Source organism: Semicossyphus pulcher, unplaced genomic scaffold (genome assembly GCF_022749685.1).
Source record: "Semicossyphus pulcher isolate SPU_LCO1_2020_fin unplaced genomic scaffold, fSemPul1.0.p SCAF_19, whole genome shotgun sequence".
NCBI lineage: Eukaryota > Metazoa > Chordata > Actinopteri > Labriformes > Labridae > Semicossyphus > Semicossyphus pulcher.
Genome location: NW_027211692.1, coordinates 21,079,504 through 21,096,086, shown reverse-complemented (window position 1 = coordinate 21,096,086; position 16,583 = coordinate 21,079,504). Strand labels below are relative to the sequence as shown.

Here is a 16,583-nt window from a genome sequence, read left to right as displayed (position 1 = left end):
CATAAAGTAGTGTTGTTAAAGATCAAAGGTATTTTGGGGGGGGGTAAGTAATAAAGTATGCGCTGTTATTTGATGACAAAAAACACAACGTAAGGACGAAAAGTAAACCGCTCCGGTTACCGCCCCTTTTGTTGAGTGTTGCAATGCGCATGCTCAGTGTAGTAGCCGGTTATGGCGGCGATGTGTGTTTGTCCATGAGGTGGGGGACGCCTGCTATTGCGGTCTGTGACAGAGCGATCCGAGCGAAGCGCTGCAATGGCTGGAGTGTTTGACATTGATTTGGACCAGCCGGAGGATAATGTCTCCGATGATGAGAATGAGGAGGTACTTTAATGGAAAATGTTGAACGTAACTGCGAGAGTTGTCACAGCAGGAACTCTTCATGCACAGCAGCTAGCTAGCTGTTAGCCTGGTAGCCTGCCAGCAGCCACCACAGGCCTGCTCCTGCAGCCGGAGCTTTAAGGCCTTTTCAAACAGCGTTAGCAGAGGCTGATGCTAGCTCGCCACCATTAGACAGCGATCGTGACAGAGCTGTCACTAGTTCTGTCTTTAATATACCAGTAACGATAGCTGGTGATAAAATGCATGCGTTGTTAACGCTGTCACGTGAAAAAAACATCGCTGTCACGGGATTAAGCAAGCAGAACCTTACTTGGCCAAAGGTGCTGCAGCGATAAATGTGGCTCGGTGTGCAACAGTTTATTTTGGCAAGACTACAACAGAGTGGGTCTGTATGGAGTTTAACTGCTATCTGTGTGTTTCTGTTTATGCTGAGTCTAAAATGCAGCAGCAAAACACTGCAGATTCACTCTCTCTAATAAACATAAAATAACAATTGCTTTAATCATGTGTAAATACTGCAATATTCACGTGTCAAACCCTGTGGATCTTATTACGACAAAACTGTCACCTACTGCTGTTACAGAAGTAGTAAAGTGATTGAACTGGAACATATTGTTTAATAATATGAAATACTTTTGGGCTCTTACTAGTTATCGTGCACCATGTGATGTTCGTTTAGCATTTATTGGGCAACTATTTCATCACTGCAGCCCTTGTTTGTCAGTATCAAATCACAGCATCAGTGCGAATATGGAACAAAACACACTTTGTAAACAGGCTGATGTTTTCGCAACACTTATTGCACGATAGAACATAATGTAAATTGGACTGAAACTAACTTACTACTATTTTATTTAATCCATGAAATGACAGGTAATAACGATATGGTTGGATCCAATATAAGGTCTTCATATGTTTTTATAAAAAATAAGAAAACTAAATTTGTTAAAGCTCTAAATATAGGCAATAACTTTAACACTTTTTCAGTACCCATATGATCATATGATGGAGTTCTATGATGATGTATAGATTAAAATAAGCTTGATTTTATATCTAATTGCTGCCATTATCCTGTTTTGTTTCTTGCAGGCTCAGCTCAATGATATCATGGATCAGTGCAGTGGATTTGAGTTGTACGTATTTAATATATGTCTATGTGGACTTGTGAGCATGTATGATTTTGTGACTGAATATGGAAAAAAAAGAGTGTGAACATGATGCATCAAATGTGTCTCTGTAGCAACATGGACGACTGTGAAAAGATTGAGATATCGGAGGACAATGTCAATCAGGGAACAGAGAACATCAGACCGGAGTGCTTTGAGCTGCTGCGGGTCCTCGGGAAAGGTGGTTATGGAAAGGTACTTGTGGTTCCCACAAAGTAGCACATCATGTGGAAGTCCTCTTCACATTGTACCTTCTTTATAAATACACCCTTTGGATCATTTTCCCTCTAGAAGGTGAAGTGCTTTGCTATTTTCTCTTTGATTATGTTAAAAACATTTTTATCATTTCCTTTTTTGTAGGTTTTTCAAGTTCGAAAAGTGGTTGGAGCTGCATCGGGCAAAATATTTGCCATGAAAGTTTTAAAAAAGGTACTTTTTCCCTCATAAACAAAACCAACCCTGAAAAAATCTATTCAATTTGAGTGGCATACAGCTGCTCTTGTTTTGTATCCCATGAACATAATTGCATGCTTGTTATTACAAATGAACATTATGTTGCGTTTGTCTGCAAATATTGGCTGTCCTTGAAGCCATTGGTAGGTAAGATTTCACTGCTAGTTGGTAGATTGCCATCTGTGCTGCGCTGCCGCTGCAGCCTTGGCACTTAAAACACTCTGCCTCAGCCCATTAGGTTCTGCTTGATTTTCACACTGCTTCTGCTTGATTGGCTAAAATGACCCCAGTGACACGTTTAAGACAAGTCATCTTAATCGTTAAGCTTTAAAGTTGCAAGCATTTACTGTTTTTGCAGCACAGGTCTGATGAAGGCCTGCAGGCCAGAGCCTGTCTTTATGAACCATTTCAGAGTGAAAATTCAGTCCTGACTTGCCCAACATTGTTAGAGTGACACATATACAATCCTGCATTTAGGCTTAAGCGTGAAAGGTAATTATTCATGTCTTTCCCAGGCATGAGGTGATGAACTAAACTGTCTGAACCTGTTTGGAGTTTCCCAGCAGGTGGACAGTGATAAGACAAATATGCAATATAGATTCCAGGAGCTATACAAGTGCAGAATGCTGAATATCTGAGTTATTTTTTTCATAGATCAAATTGCAACATGAAAATATACCAAACCTGCTAATCTTCCTCCTCTAAATGTAATTATTTACAGTTATTACTCACATGTAAATTGTTTGTCATTATGTGTGGGTCAAACATATCCTTTACTTTCTGCTTTAGTAGCCTGTAGTAAGTGATATATTGCTGTATTTCGCATTTACCTCAGTTTTCATTCTTCACATTGTTTTGAATTTAGCTTGTTTGTGATTTAAGGTGTCATATTTAAATCTTGTCACTGACTATTAGATTTTTGATTCCTTGCCCTGTGTGAGGTTGTAGAATGACTTTTAACTTTTCTGTTTATTTGGATATCATTGGTGTATTGCAGACTTGCTCCGCTGCATTTCTTTACCAGAATACAAGGCTTTAACGCTTATAATGATAGTAGACATAGAGAACATTGGAGATTTTACAACAGAAGTAATCGCCAACAGCCTAATAGAGCAGTTCCAAGCTTTGCAGTTTTAGTTGACGATGAGTTACTGTCACAGTTACCCAGCTCTGCCTCTCTGATATTGTAGATGGGAATACATTTGTACTCTCCATTACTCATGTAGGACAAATCATCAAGCAGCTCATAATGCAGTGACATCTAGCCACTATTTCACATCTGCATTGATCAAAACATGCCCATTCCGAGTGCATTGCTGCTGCCTTTACTTTACTTGTGTTAATCTCTTTCTTCGGTTGGGGTTTAACAGGCTATGATTGTACGCAACGCCAAGGACACGGCCCACACCAAGGCGGAGAGGAACATCCTGGAGGAAGTGAAGCATCCATTCATTGTTGATCTTATCTACGCCTTCCAGACTGGAGGGAAGCTGTATCTCATCCTCGAGTACCTGAGTGGTCAGTACAAGATAATACACACAAACATACACACACCTGGTACAAGCACACACACAAAAGAAGCTGAAAAATATGTTGATCTGCCCTGGCATTAACATGATAATCTAATAGGCAGCTCTTCTTTCTTTCTGTCTCCTCCTGTGAGGGTCAGTTCCACAACCTAACATTTGCAGATGATACGAATGTATGTCTGTCAGTCGTGTTAACCACATAAACTTGTTCACCTGTTCAGGAGGAGAACTTTTCATGCAGCTGGAGAGGGAGGGCATCTTCATGGAAGACACAGCCTGGTGATTTATTTATTTTGACATCACAATGCAAAATACTCATTTCGGATTGGCTACCAAGTACCAATTAAACATCCGTATGCCTTAAACTGTTGTACTGTTGAAGCTTTTGAACAAAAGGTTGAAAAAATTACAAGCAAATATTGGTATCGGACTGATGGCACCTTGTTTAGAAATATTGTTTTGCATGGAGCTGAGTACATGAAGAATTTAATGAAACATTGTCTATAACATATTCTGTGTAGTTTCTACCTGGCAGAGATTTCCATGGCTCTGGGCCACCTGCACCAGAAGGGCATCATCTACAGAGACCTAAAGCCTGAGAACATCATGCTCAATAGCCAAGGTGTGTGTTTTAGTGTTTGAGCTGTCAAAATAAGACGTTATTTCTGATTAATAAATCATAGAAGAAATAATGCGTCAAAGATTAATCTGATCATTATGTTCCCTGACCTCGTACGTCACTGAGCAACCCACTGTTCACAGCAGCTTTGTAAACATGATGGAAAAACATTACTTGGCTTTTAACTCACCATCAGGGAACATCACCATCCTAGATGCATTAATTAGTGGACAGTCTCCCCTCGCTCTTTTCCTCTCACGTGTCCTGTCACGATTAGGGTCTGCACACATGCTCTGCAGAGAAACACAGACCAAAACGTCCTCCGAGTCATACCACCTGTAAATACTTTGATTGACGTGCAGCCTTACCTTTTTAATATAAACCTACTTCGGTCACTGTTTTCGAAGCTTGAAAGTAGTACCGATGTCATGTTGTACCACGTTGGTTCGATCGTTTTGATACGTGGGCAACAACAAAGCCTCCTCCTCACGCAGCTCACCTGTTAAAGTTGAATCGCAACTGAAAAAATCAAACTTTTGCAACTTTATAGAACATATTGCTGATGACAACAGTCAACAGCACTTATAGGGAGAGAAAAACAGAAAGAGGGCAAGCAGCTGTGTGCACAGCTGTGGGTGTGTTTGTGAGGAAAAGAGAACTGAAGGGAAGGAAGGTGAAGAATACCGTACAATTAATTTCAGATATTAAGAAATAACAAACAAGAAATGCAGATTGCAGACTGAGTAAGTCTACCTGTGATGTTCTTGTATTTTCTGCCACATAGAGGTGGAAGAATTGTAATTATCTGAACATGTCTTCTCCTAGGTCATGTGAAGTTGACAGACTTTGGGCTTTGTAAAGAGTCAATTCATGATGGCACTGTCACCCACACTTTCTGTGGCACCATTGAATACATGTAAGTCGTGCTCTCTCAATTTAATTCAGTCACACCATGACTGCTTCTCTAATACATATATGCTTTTTCACTTTTACTTGCACACTTACTGTTGACTTTTTAACATTAGTTCATTGGTAAGAACTGTTCATCCTCTTTGTTGCAGGGCCCCAGAGATCTTGATGCGAAGTGGACATAACAGAGCTGTGGACTGGTGGAGTCTGGGCGCTCTGATGTATGACATGCTCACAGGAGCGGTCAGTTAAAAACAACCCCAAAAAAATGTTGTACTTTGTTTGTTATTATTGCGTTATTATAAAACATGAAGCCTTGCTGGGAATGTCTGAGTAACCCCTTCCTCCTTATTCTGATGGTAGCCACCGTTCACAGGTGAAAACAGAAAGAAGACCATTGACAAGATCCTGAAGTGCAAGCTCAGCCTCCCACCCTACCTCACACAAGAAGCCAGAGATCTCCTGAAACGGGTACCTCCTCTTTCTCCTAAGCTTATACCACTTTTGTTTATCCAAAATAAGCCTGAAGTTGTTGTGTAAGTATTCTTTTGACATTTGACTGCTGGTTGCAGCTGCTGAAGAGAAACGCCTCGTCACGGCTGGGTGCGGGAGCGGGAGATGCCACTGAGGTGCAGGTGAGAACAGGAAGGGGCTGCATGATACGGTCAAACTACTATGCCCTACAGCAATATAGCTTTTATATCATGTGCCAAAATTAAAATGCCATTAAGAGTGAAGAAAGTAGAAAAATATTACCTAATATGTTTCTACAGTAAAGCCTTGGTGTCTCAAGTTACAACAACTGCTGCAGACTGTCTATAACTTACTTTGTCCTCGATACATAAATAGTCAAACCCTGAATACCTCTCAAGACTTGTTCAAACACTCACATACATTTAAAGAAAGCTGTGGCAATTTGTTTATACTTTGGCAGGATGTGTGTTTTATAGCCCTCTGATCTTACAGAAGCACTCTTTGTATTTGATATCTCAAAGGCTCATCCCTTCTTTCGACACATTAACTGGGAGGATCTGCTCGCCCGGAAGGTCGAGCCTCCCTTCAAACCTTTTCTTGTGAGTATCAGAGCAGCAAACCAGAAGCAAGTCTGAGTCAGATACCTTTTTTTGTACTTTTAGATGGGAATTTAGAGATTTTTAAAAGTTGAAAATAGATCACAGATGATACTACTTAAGGAAGCTTGTGAGCTCAAGATGGAGATAAGGATTATTTGTTTCATGCCTGAATAAAAGTGCGAGTTACCAAATCTTCTTTTGTTATAACCCGATGTGTTGTTAGTTGAAACTTTTGTTCATGTTTCTGCACTCTGCATCTATGTTTGCCCTTTATCTCACCAGCAATCAGCTGAAGACGTGAGTCAGTTTGACTCAAAGTTCACCAGTCAGACACCAGTCGACAGCCCAGATGACTCGACCCTCAGTGAGAGTGCCAACCAAGCCTTCCTGGTAACTCCTCTGACTACATTTCCCTATCTTTCATTTGTTCTTTTACTCATTCACGTTTTACAACATCTCTTGATCACAAAAATACTCCAAATAATTTCATGTAGTCAGGAGCATGGTGATAAATCAAGGAAATAATGACTGCATACCACTTAAAGTCCAATTCAAAGACAACTCTGATCTCAAATATCAGATCACCTCACTGCTAATTTCCACTGCTCTATTGCTTGTTGATCTGAATCACACTGCTGAGTCCGATCCAGATATCCACTACCTACCCCTTAAATGTGACCGGTCTCTGGTGCCTTGGTTCTTGTAGGGTTTCACGTATGTAGCTCCATCAGTCCTGGAAAACATCAAAGAAAAGTTCTCATTTGAACCAAAAATCCGCTCACCACGACGGATTGTGGGCAGCCCAAGAACACCTCTCAGGTATGCCTCTTTTTTTCAGCAGGCGTTTTACAGACATGATTGTTCCCACAGTGTGTAGTCTCTGTTTAATTCCTGACCTTCCCTATTGCGAGACTTAGCCATACTTTGTTGATGCACTCAGTTTTTGTTATTGGTCATGTTACAAATGCCTCCTCTCCTCCTGTGCTTTCAGTCCAGTTAAGTTCTCAGGGGGGGAATGCTGGGCCCGGAACCCCCTCCTACCCGGGATTGGACCAAGTGTCCTCCAGTCACCACAGGACCAGGCCATGGAGCTGTCAACACCAGAGCAAATGGACGTCACAACAAGCTCAGAAGCCTCCGCCCCTCTCCCCATCCGTCAGCCTGCCGGGGTCAACCTGGCTCAGATGAAGCAGCAGGCCTATCCTGTTGTGGCAAAACGGCCCGAGCATCTACGTATGAACCTATGACCCACCGCACCTCTTTAGGAGAGTTTATTTCTTGACTCTTTTTTTTTCTTTGTTGATATTTTTTAAGAAACAAAGCAAAAACATATGGATGCTAGAGACGATTAAATTCCGAAATTGCACATCCGCACACTACATATACTGTCACAACCTGGAGTTTGTGCGTGGGTCTGGAACTCCAGCGTGCTTCAGTTAAAGAGCTACCGGCAAAATCACCATCTCACCTCTTATCCCCCCCGACACCTCAGGTCACATGACCTTTGTCTTCTCACCCTTTGTCTCTCTGGAATGAACTAATAGGACTGGGGGAGCTATGGCATTCACTCGCCCGGAACATCACAGGTGATAATGTATCACACGGTATGCAAGCAGTTTTACCATAAGATGTAGTCAGTCTACAATACAAGACGATGTCCAAAGTGCTTTCTGCTTTTTGATTGAATGCCAGCAAGGACATTGCTGCCATTGGGAGATTGTTCTTAGACAAAAATACTCCTAGCTTCTGAATAAAATGATACGAATTAGGTTTATATCAAGATCAAAGAAATCATTTGGAGCAGTGGACAAGCAGGGGTTGTGGTATTGATGAATAGAGCTTTATGTGATGTTTTAGAAAATGGATGGATTAACTGTGCTATACATAAAGGATAAATCAGACCGCCTAAATTAAACAAGAAAAAACATGTTGACTCGTTACATTCTTCTGCCATTGGTTCTGTGGATGATGTGAAACAGTTTATTTGAGGTGGGAACCATACTTCAATCACCTGCTCTTCAGGTGTCCAATGCTACGGGATGTGTCTCTGGATTAGTTGATGCATCACCAGACACAATTCAGTTTGATAACACCTAAAACATGAAACTGATCTAGGCGGTGCTTTGCGAGACCCCACTCTGGCTGTGGGCTCAGGCTGGAGTGAATTCGTATTAGAGACTGTGGTACCAGTTGATCTGGACACTGTCTGCAGTTGTGAGGTTTAACGCTCCACAAACTTGGGGCAGCATTTACAGCCTCTTGCATCAGCGTTCACTTCTTTAGGAGGGACATTTTAGAATTCCTGAAAAGCAAGGAAATTATAATAAAATGTAAAAAATACGGAGTGCTGTGTCTTTTGTGTGTGCTGATTATCGTCTGTGTGTAAAGTTCGAGAAAACAACTTGGAACTTTGCAAGTGAACATATTTATTTTATTATTACATATAAGATTTGTTTCAAATCTCATGATTGCATCCTATGAATGTCCAAGTTCATCCTGTTTGTTATCAGAACTTTACAGAGAACTGCTGGTAGCATATTTCAATGTCCTTCTATTCCATCACCCTGTTCTGTCCTTTACTTTTATATGATTGGATATTTGGACACATCATTGACAAAATACTGTATGTGCAAAGTAAAAAAAACAAAAAAAAATTAAAATGATTTTCATGAAACATAAAATTAATTCAAATAGTTATGAGATAACATGACAAATCAAAAACATTACATTTTTGTATGTGAAATAATTTACCAATAACAAAGTCCAACACCTACCAGACTAACTGATCTCAAACCCCCAGCTAAAGTATAACAATGAAAGCACACAGCTGAAATAAGCAGTCGCACAGTCAAAGAAAATTAAAACCGTGAACGCAGCAGTGCCCTCTTAATGGCAAAAGGCTCTGTTGATCAAGTGTTGTCATATTACAGTGACCTGCATATAATGAATATACAATGAATATAAAAGTCCCAACAAACATCACAGCAAAGTCAGGCAGTACAAAAACTGATAAGTGTGAGAGGTTACTAACAAGGTGTGACAATAACATACAGTATACGGGATTTTTGTGCATTTCAGCGGAAGCAGTGTCCAAGGAGAGAAAAAATAAAACAACCATGTTGACCTTTAACATGTAGTGAACAAATTAGACATAATAAATCCAAATGCAAAAGGAGTTCAAAATTCAGATATCTTCTTACAATAACCTGCATTGTGTGCTTAAACATTAATATATGACAAAGCAGTTGGATTTTTAATGCTGGCTTTTGAGAAAATAATGGAACATTCACTTCTGTGTACAATATAGAAAACATTAACCAGGCATTTGCTTGTCCAGTGTGACATCAAGGCTGCTGCTCTCGGATCGGGATAGTTTTTTGGGGGAAATAAATCAACTATGTTTTTACTAAGGGCGGGTATTTAAGTCCAACTAAGCTTGCCAAAGGATTGCCAAATAGGATTCCTGTAATAGTTTGTTGCATTATTTGTTAAGTTTACAGTATAATGGCCTTTATATATACAATGTGTCTGAAAAATAATGCATCTATAAAACTGTAAAATGAAAAAAATGTACCAAACAGGCCCCTTTCATATCCAAGATGAACATTTAAAAGCTGCACTGAAAGTTGTATTGATAGATTTGATTTGGTCCTGTATGACTGACCAGATTTAATGAACGTCTGGGAAAATATAAGATTGCTCCTATATATAATATTTCAGACATCTGCGTTCATTTATCATCATCAATCAATTGATTGGTTGATGATGAATGGTGATATTGGTTATATGTTATGTATATGTTGTGCAAATGATATTCTTTAAAGGGAATGTGTTAATGTGTAAAAAAAAGAAAAGAAAAAAAAAAGGCTAAATAACTAGGATAACTAGCAGTTTTGTGTTTACTAAAATACAGCATACCCTACCCTGCCTTTTCAATTAACTGCTCAAACAATGTTATCTCAATTGTTGCAACAGAAAAACTAAACAAGGCACAAATTACTTCAGATGAAAACATATATTAAAACAAAATATATGAAAACAAACAAAAACTAAAATCATTGGTATAGTTTTGAGGTTTAACCTGCTTTGATTGACATTTGGGTTGAATAAGTATCAGGGCCTATTGAGACAAGTGCACATCAGTTTGCAGTGGTGCATTTGTGTGTTTTGCCTAGATTTTACCTTAAGTATCTTTTTATCATAGACATACTATAGAAAGGAAGGCCAAGTAACAAGTGCCGACTTTTGAGTGAGCTCATATTTCTAAAAATATTAGATTTGTTGTCATTTAGGACTTAAGGCACAACCTGCACAGAACCTCACCTAAATTGTACATTATTTGTATCTACCATATAGTCACCTCAACAATCTGCATATTAAAGCAAGTTAAACCTGGACCCAGCTATGTTTGGTGAAGTTGTTTTGAGCAGCAGAAAATTGATTCAGAAAAAAAAATGTACTTATTTTTTTTGAAATGTTCTTAGGTAGTCTGACAAGTAGCTTACATTTGAGGCCTCTGTTACAGTTGGAAAGAGTAGCAGTAAGAAGGGTTATATCCTCAAAGAGGATTTATGTACTTCAAGGTGACAGACGTGAGAAACGCTCTAGCAGGACTGGAAGAACAAGACCACATGGATGAGGTCGGAATTACAAATTTGTCCACCTTTCAGTCATTGTTTTAACAGAGTATGGCAGAAAAACAACAAAGAGTCTGAGGTCCCGATGATAAGTTTCATTGCTGATCAATTCTGCACCTCCATGCAGCTGGGCTCTGCTCCTGCAGCTGCCTCATTTTCTTCCCTAACCACACCCACCAAGCTAAACCAATCACAACACACACCACTGACTCCACATAATAGCCGTCCAATGTTGTCACACAAGCACCTCCCTCTTTAACGCAGAGCTAGGGATGGGAACAGGGGAAAAAATTAGTTACATACAGCACTTTGAATATCTGCCCTTAGTCTTCCCCTCTCCCTCTGCTTACTTACCATTGCCTCCTCTGTAGAGCCACAGCTCTGCCCCGCAGCCCCCTGACACTCCTTAGAGGTCAGCGGATCCACCATCCACAGAGCCACAGTGGACGGCCAGTTTCCGCCGAGATTAGTGACAGTGTTCAGCAGGGTCATGTAGGTCCCACCTATGAGGGGGTCACTCACTTTGGCATGGAAGGCCATGCAGGCCACGTACATACTGTATAGTGCCACCTGTAGCACATGGTTACCATTTGTTCGAAGTGATTAATTCTTTATTTAAACATTTTAAAATGTCAATCTCATACAATCATAGCCAAAGATCTACATTTCTGATTTAATAATTTCCATATCCCATTGAAAGACAAACTAATGTGAATATACCAGATGTGAATATAGTCTCCCTCACTTAAATATGCCAAAAATTTCAGGTAAAAAAAAGAAAGAGAGAGAGAGAGACAGAGAGAGAGAAAGGGGTGAAATATTCCTGTCCCTAACATTTTAGATTTTCTGCTGTAACATAGCGACATCTGGGGGCAGAGACAGGAAATGGAACAAGGTTGGTAAGAAAACAAGAAAATCATGTTAGCACTGGTTGGCCTTGTTTTTTAACCTGTTATAGATCCCATGGATCATTTCGTCATATAATGTTGTAGTCAAGACAAAGCAAGAATTAAAGTATACAGTTAGACTTATATCACTAATATCACTAAGGTGCTGTGCCTTGAGCTAAATGCAAACATGAGAATGCTAAAATGCTCACGACAAAGCGGACATGCTCATGTAAAGCAGGTATTATGTCTTAAGCATTAAACAATTATTTCATTGCTTTTTTAGGTGTATGGTTTTGAATCTAGTCTGACAAATGTGAATATTGACCTGATGATGAGGCTAAATTTAAAGTCCGGGGATCATCGAAGGCATTACAATTCATCCAAAGGGGAGCCTGAATGTGTGTAGAGAATTTCATGGCAATTCATCAACAGAAATGTCAAATTATTGTTAAGTAAGAGGAAAATTCAGGTAGAATTCATTGTCATTGATGTCTGTACCTAATTATATCAATCAATCAATCCATGTTGTAAATGTTGAGATATTTCACTAACTTTTACCTGCTGGTGGCATTAGGGGAAATTCAGGTGTTAAATAAAGTTTTTTGTATTCATGCTTTAGGGACCATGAACAATGTCTACAATATTTCATGGCAAATTATATAATAGCTCAGATACTTCACCAAAGTGGTGGACCAACCAACACACCAACGGCCAACATTGCCATTTCTTGAAAGCAGTCTGGTCAGCACATTACTGAGAACATGTAGTAAGGGCTAAATGTATAAAAGTGGAGAAAACAAGGAGAGTAACAGAAATACCACACCTGATGCAATGCGTAGCTAAGCAGCACTACAGCGTAGTAGTAAACAGGGAACCCTCCCTCTTGTTTTACACTAGGGGTCCACCACACCAGCAGAGCATACCCCAGGCCTATGAGCAACCTGCAACCACAAAACAGCAACCGTGTTAGCTTTTATCTTACTGCTGAATGCATAGATTTGTGCAGCAGTGTGTTAGTGTGTTACAACCTGAAGGGGAACGCCTTGTAGAAGACATCCAGAGGCCTGGGCCCAGCTGTGTATTTACTGATAACCACAGGTAGCAGGATCTGCAGAGGAACCATGGGCACTGCCAGCAAGGCCAGCTGCTCCTTAGGAACTCCCGCCTCCACTAGCTTCAGACCTGTCACTGCATCGGCTGCAGAAAAACCAATCTGAAAACGACAGAAGACACACAAAAAATCTTAAATCCTACAGTTAATCATCATAAAGTAGTTGAATACTCATTAAAAGCAGCAATCGTGCAAAATCAGTTAGATTTTAAAAAGTGAACCAAATATTTATCAAGAAACAGTCAATTACTTTAGCAGTGAGAAGCAGGACACAAAAGGTGAAGACTGTGGGCATTTTGATGATAGTGAACAGCAGCCTGTAGGTTTCCATGACGCCCTGTGTCTCTTTATGCACTCTCCTTTTTCCTTTGCTGTGCTCATTTTCCCTTTTAATGATGGCAACCAACGTTGTGGAAACCAGGAACACTATTCCCCAGAAGAACAAGAAATCTGTACCAGAAGACCAGGAAGCATTAGAACATATACAGATTTCCCAAACTACAGTTCTCAAACTAAGGATTCATTTTTTCCCCCAATTAATCTATTAGGTCAGGGATTGTTAATACCTGACAAAGTGACAATGCCTGTGTCCTTGGGCACTACTCTGAGATACTTGTTGCAGAAGTCTGCAGACTCCAGAGCCAGAAAGAGCACATTGCCCAAGAAGTAGCCAGCAGTCTGGCCCACAGAGTTGCATGTAGAAGCATAGCCCACATTTTCTCTGGATAACATTGTCAGGGCCCAGCCATCCACAGCTATATCCTGAGAAGAAAAGATACAGCAATTGAAGAATGGAAGGGAAATTATATACTTGAAAGTATCTCTTTTGTTGTTTATGGCTAATGTGACCGTGTTTAGGATTTCTTACCTGTGTGGCTGCCAGGAAAGCAAGCATAAAGAAGACTGCAGTAAGTGTTAGCACCTTTGGGCCTCCCTCACTCTGCAGCAGTGAATTGACTGACATAGAGAGGTAGATCATGAAGAGTCCCAGCAGGTACTGGGTGGGCACCAGCCATGACTTTCTGCAGAGTACGGGAGATGAATCAGGGAAGACATAATCAGGGTAGGAGAAAATCTACACAGATGGAAACATAAACAGTATACACACGTCCTTCTTACCTTCTACCAAACCTACTGCAGTAGAGCGCGTCTACCAGTGGCGCCCACAAAAGCTTGAGACTAAATGGCCAGAAGACAAAGCTGAAGAAGGCTTGGTCTTTGTAGCTTACACTCTTACTCTGTAGAATCAGAGGGATACTACCAGCCAGTCCCAGTGGAATCCCTTGCAGAACATAGAGGAACAGAAGAAGCAACACGCTGCCTAACTCGCCACGAATCCCAAGCTGGACTCTGCGCCTCCTGTCCTCAGAGTCTGATCCCCTGATAAGACCCTCTGCCTCTTCTTCTACTTCTGGTTCAGAAGAGCTAGATTCTCCCCTTCCCATGCCCCTTGTGTTCTCAGGTGGGAGGGTGGCACCTGCCAGCTTCCTCTGCCGCCCGTTCTTGTGTGTGATCAACTCTGGGTGCTCCATATTGGAGCACGGGCATCAAACCAGCTGTGCCCTCAGCAAATCTGTAGAAAAGGAAGTGAAACAGAACAATTAAAACAGCTTAATGGACAGCTATTTAACTGCAGATATCTGACGGTACCGTGGATCTTCTGCATTCATCTGATACCATTGAGATTGGTTTTAGTCAAAATGGACAAGACAAAAATAAATATACGTAAATATAATGTAGACAGGGAACAAAGTACAGAAATAATTTACAATAAGCAATTAAGCTTAATTATAGAGCCGAAAATACAATGAATGTATTAGCTTAAAGTAGCCGCTGTCACCTTTAAATTACCAGATGTTAGGTTAACCTGAAAATAGAGGACAACAGTTAACAAAACGGTTAAAAAAGTAAACGGTAACTGTAAAGAGACAAGAGAATGCATGAAGAGGAAATGAAAAGTGAAATCACACACGCAGTAGTTATTACCATGCATACCTGATGATGATGATGATGAAAGCATGCCAGTTCAAAAAACAATAGAACACATATGCGTGAATTGAAGAGCCGATCAACGGAAATTTAATGTTATTCTGTGTTCATTTAATCGTAAAATGGTTGCAGTTTAATAAGAGTTAAAATTATAAGAAAGTCACTACCGTTTGACTTAAAACAGATTACATCGGTGGACATCAACACAGAAGACCAGGAAGTGCACTGTGTGCGACGCCTAAATGTGTCCGGCACCTGCCGCTGACGTGTCAATATAAAACTGAATGTAGTTCCGCTTCAGTGCAAATACATAGTATGACAAATTGGGGGAAACAACTACAATATCTTACAACTATTATAGTATGTATTCCATATCTATGATTACTTCGTTATAAATGTTGGATGAAGACTTAATAAAACTACAAACTGCTATTTGAAAAACACATACTACAAGAAAAAAAACTTAATAAAGTGTACATTTAAGCACAAATTGGAAGCTAAATCAAAAATGGTAACCAAATTACCATGACCTAGATGAATGAGAACCTTCGCAGACATTTAAACACAAACATATAATTGTAGCCTGTCAAGACTGGATAGAAATGTCCTCACAAACTCAAAATACTGTCATGAAACTTAAGAGATAGACTGCATTCTGCTATTGGTATGTTATTTAACAATTATACTTCATCAAACTGAGGCTTCATTGTCAGCATAAAACCAAGACAATCAGGCTGACAAATGTGAATTTGATTTGTTAGCAAATCTCTATGGCTAAATTAAATTAGCTTATTGTTGACTTAAATGCAAAATCATAGGATACTGTTCTAGTGAATGTATTTTATAATTGGACTCGACAATATTAAGTCATTGTTTTGTGTTAAGACCATAGCATAGGAAAAGTGCTATATAAATTAAGGATTGTTAATTGTTGTTTTACAAAATTTGATGAACACAATAATTTGAATTCCCTATCAGATATGATAGACACATCAGAAGACTATCAATGGAGGATTTCCCTAATCAAAACCAAAATTATAAAGTATCAATACTTTTAAAAATGGTTAATTGGTTTTATATTTTTCTTTATAACCCAGATGTTGTTTCTAAAGACCAGCTTGGTCTTGACCCTTGTTGAACTGACTAGATGAACAAATCCTTTAGTAATCAGCATATGCCAATAATGTCCAGGACATTATTTCAAATTAAATCTTCATTCAGAGCAGTGATGTAGCCTACTGAAGGATGACTTGTGACATCTAGGATCCAAATTCAGCTGAACAATATAAATACAATTGAATCAAAATAAAGAAGGAAGTAAGTGATCTCAAATCTTTTATCCCACACCCTGCAATTGTTAAGCAAATACCTCACTGAAACCTTCAAAAGCATCAAAAGATCTTTTGCCAAGAGTCATGATGCACTCATTACACCATAATTGAGTTAGAGGTAATGAATAGCGGCATGCTTTGCCTTGTGGTTGCTATGAATGCATGTGAAGCTGCTTATCCTCACAGAGGACATGTGATAGAACAACAGGCACATTTGGGTGGTTCAGCATGTGATAACAGGCAACTTTCATGACGGGATTACCTACTGGGCAAACTTAGTGTCTGCTGAGGAACCGCAGAGGCCCCAGTCTCTGTAGGTTTTGTGGTCTGATTCTCTGATTGCAAATATGTTTGTGAATGCACAGAAATAAAAGCACAATATGAACTTGTATTATATGAAATACATTAATGAAAGAAGTCACCAGAAAAAGAGATCAACAGGGACCAATCTTTTTTTTCTTGTAGTCCCTAGCAGGTAAATTCATCCATGCTAATGATCAACTGTTTCACCAAGGCAAAGTGCTGTTGCTATGG

General features: G+C 39.7%; 2 protein-coding genes across 8 annotated transcripts; one reads left to right on the top strand and one right to left on the bottom strand.

The window, feature by feature from the left end:
* The first annotated feature begins 179 nt into the window (after nucleotides 1-179).
* Nucleotides 180-8,424, top strand: rps6kb1b (ribosomal protein S6 kinase b, polypeptide 1b). 4 transcript variants are annotated; one of them, XM_069668657.1, is made up of 15 exons: nucleotides 180-324; nucleotides 1,432-1,475; nucleotides 1,583-1,703; nucleotides 1,869-1,937; nucleotides 3,332-3,479; nucleotides 3,712-3,769; nucleotides 4,012-4,112; nucleotides 4,935-5,025; nucleotides 5,171-5,261; nucleotides 5,382-5,489; nucleotides 5,591-5,653; nucleotides 6,014-6,091; nucleotides 6,374-6,481; nucleotides 6,798-6,910; nucleotides 7,083-8,424. In XM_069668657.1, the coding sequence occupies exons 1-15, from the start codon at nucleotides 256-258 to the stop codon at nucleotides 7,336-7,338; spliced, it is 1,518 nt and encodes a 505-aa protein (XP_069524758.1). In that variant the 5' UTR covers nucleotides 180-255; the 3' UTR covers nucleotides 7,339-8,424. The 4 variants fall into 4 exon arrangements, 2 of the variants coding, with proteins under 2 accessions (XP_069524758.1, XP_069524759.1); XM_069668658.1 differs by lacking the exon at nucleotides 180-324 and adding an exon at nucleotides 710-727; XR_011308594.1 differs by lacking the exons at nucleotides 6,014-6,091; nucleotides 6,374-6,481; nucleotides 6,798-6,910; nucleotides 7,083-8,424 and having other exon boundaries at nucleotides 5,171-5,239; nucleotides 5,591-5,651.
* Nucleotides 8,425-8,500: 76 nt separating this feature from the next.
* Nucleotides 8,501-14,923, bottom strand: slc33a1 (solute carrier family 33 member 1). Of its 4 annotated transcripts, none has more exons than XM_069669141.1 (9): nucleotides 14,886-14,923; nucleotides 13,849-14,302; nucleotides 13,598-13,751; nucleotides 13,296-13,491; nucleotides 12,980-13,179; nucleotides 12,647-12,831; nucleotides 12,442-12,559; nucleotides 11,083-11,298; nucleotides 8,501-10,994 (listed from the first exon to the last, which is right to left on the bottom strand). In XM_069669141.1, exons 2-9 carry the CDS (start codon nucleotides 14,259-14,261, stop codon nucleotides 10,824-10,826), a joined length of 1,653 nt encoding a protein of 550 aa, XP_069525242.1. In that variant the 5' UTR covers nucleotides 14,262-14,302; nucleotides 14,886-14,923; the 3' UTR covers nucleotides 8,501-10,823. The 4 variants fall into 4 exon arrangements, with proteins under 4 accessions (XP_069525242.1, XP_069525241.1, XP_069525240.1 ...); XM_069669140.1 differs by having other exon boundaries at nucleotides 14,716-14,922; XM_069669139.1 differs by having other exon boundaries at nucleotides 14,725-14,922.
* Between the last annotated feature and the right edge of the window lie 1,660 nt (nucleotides 14,924-16,583).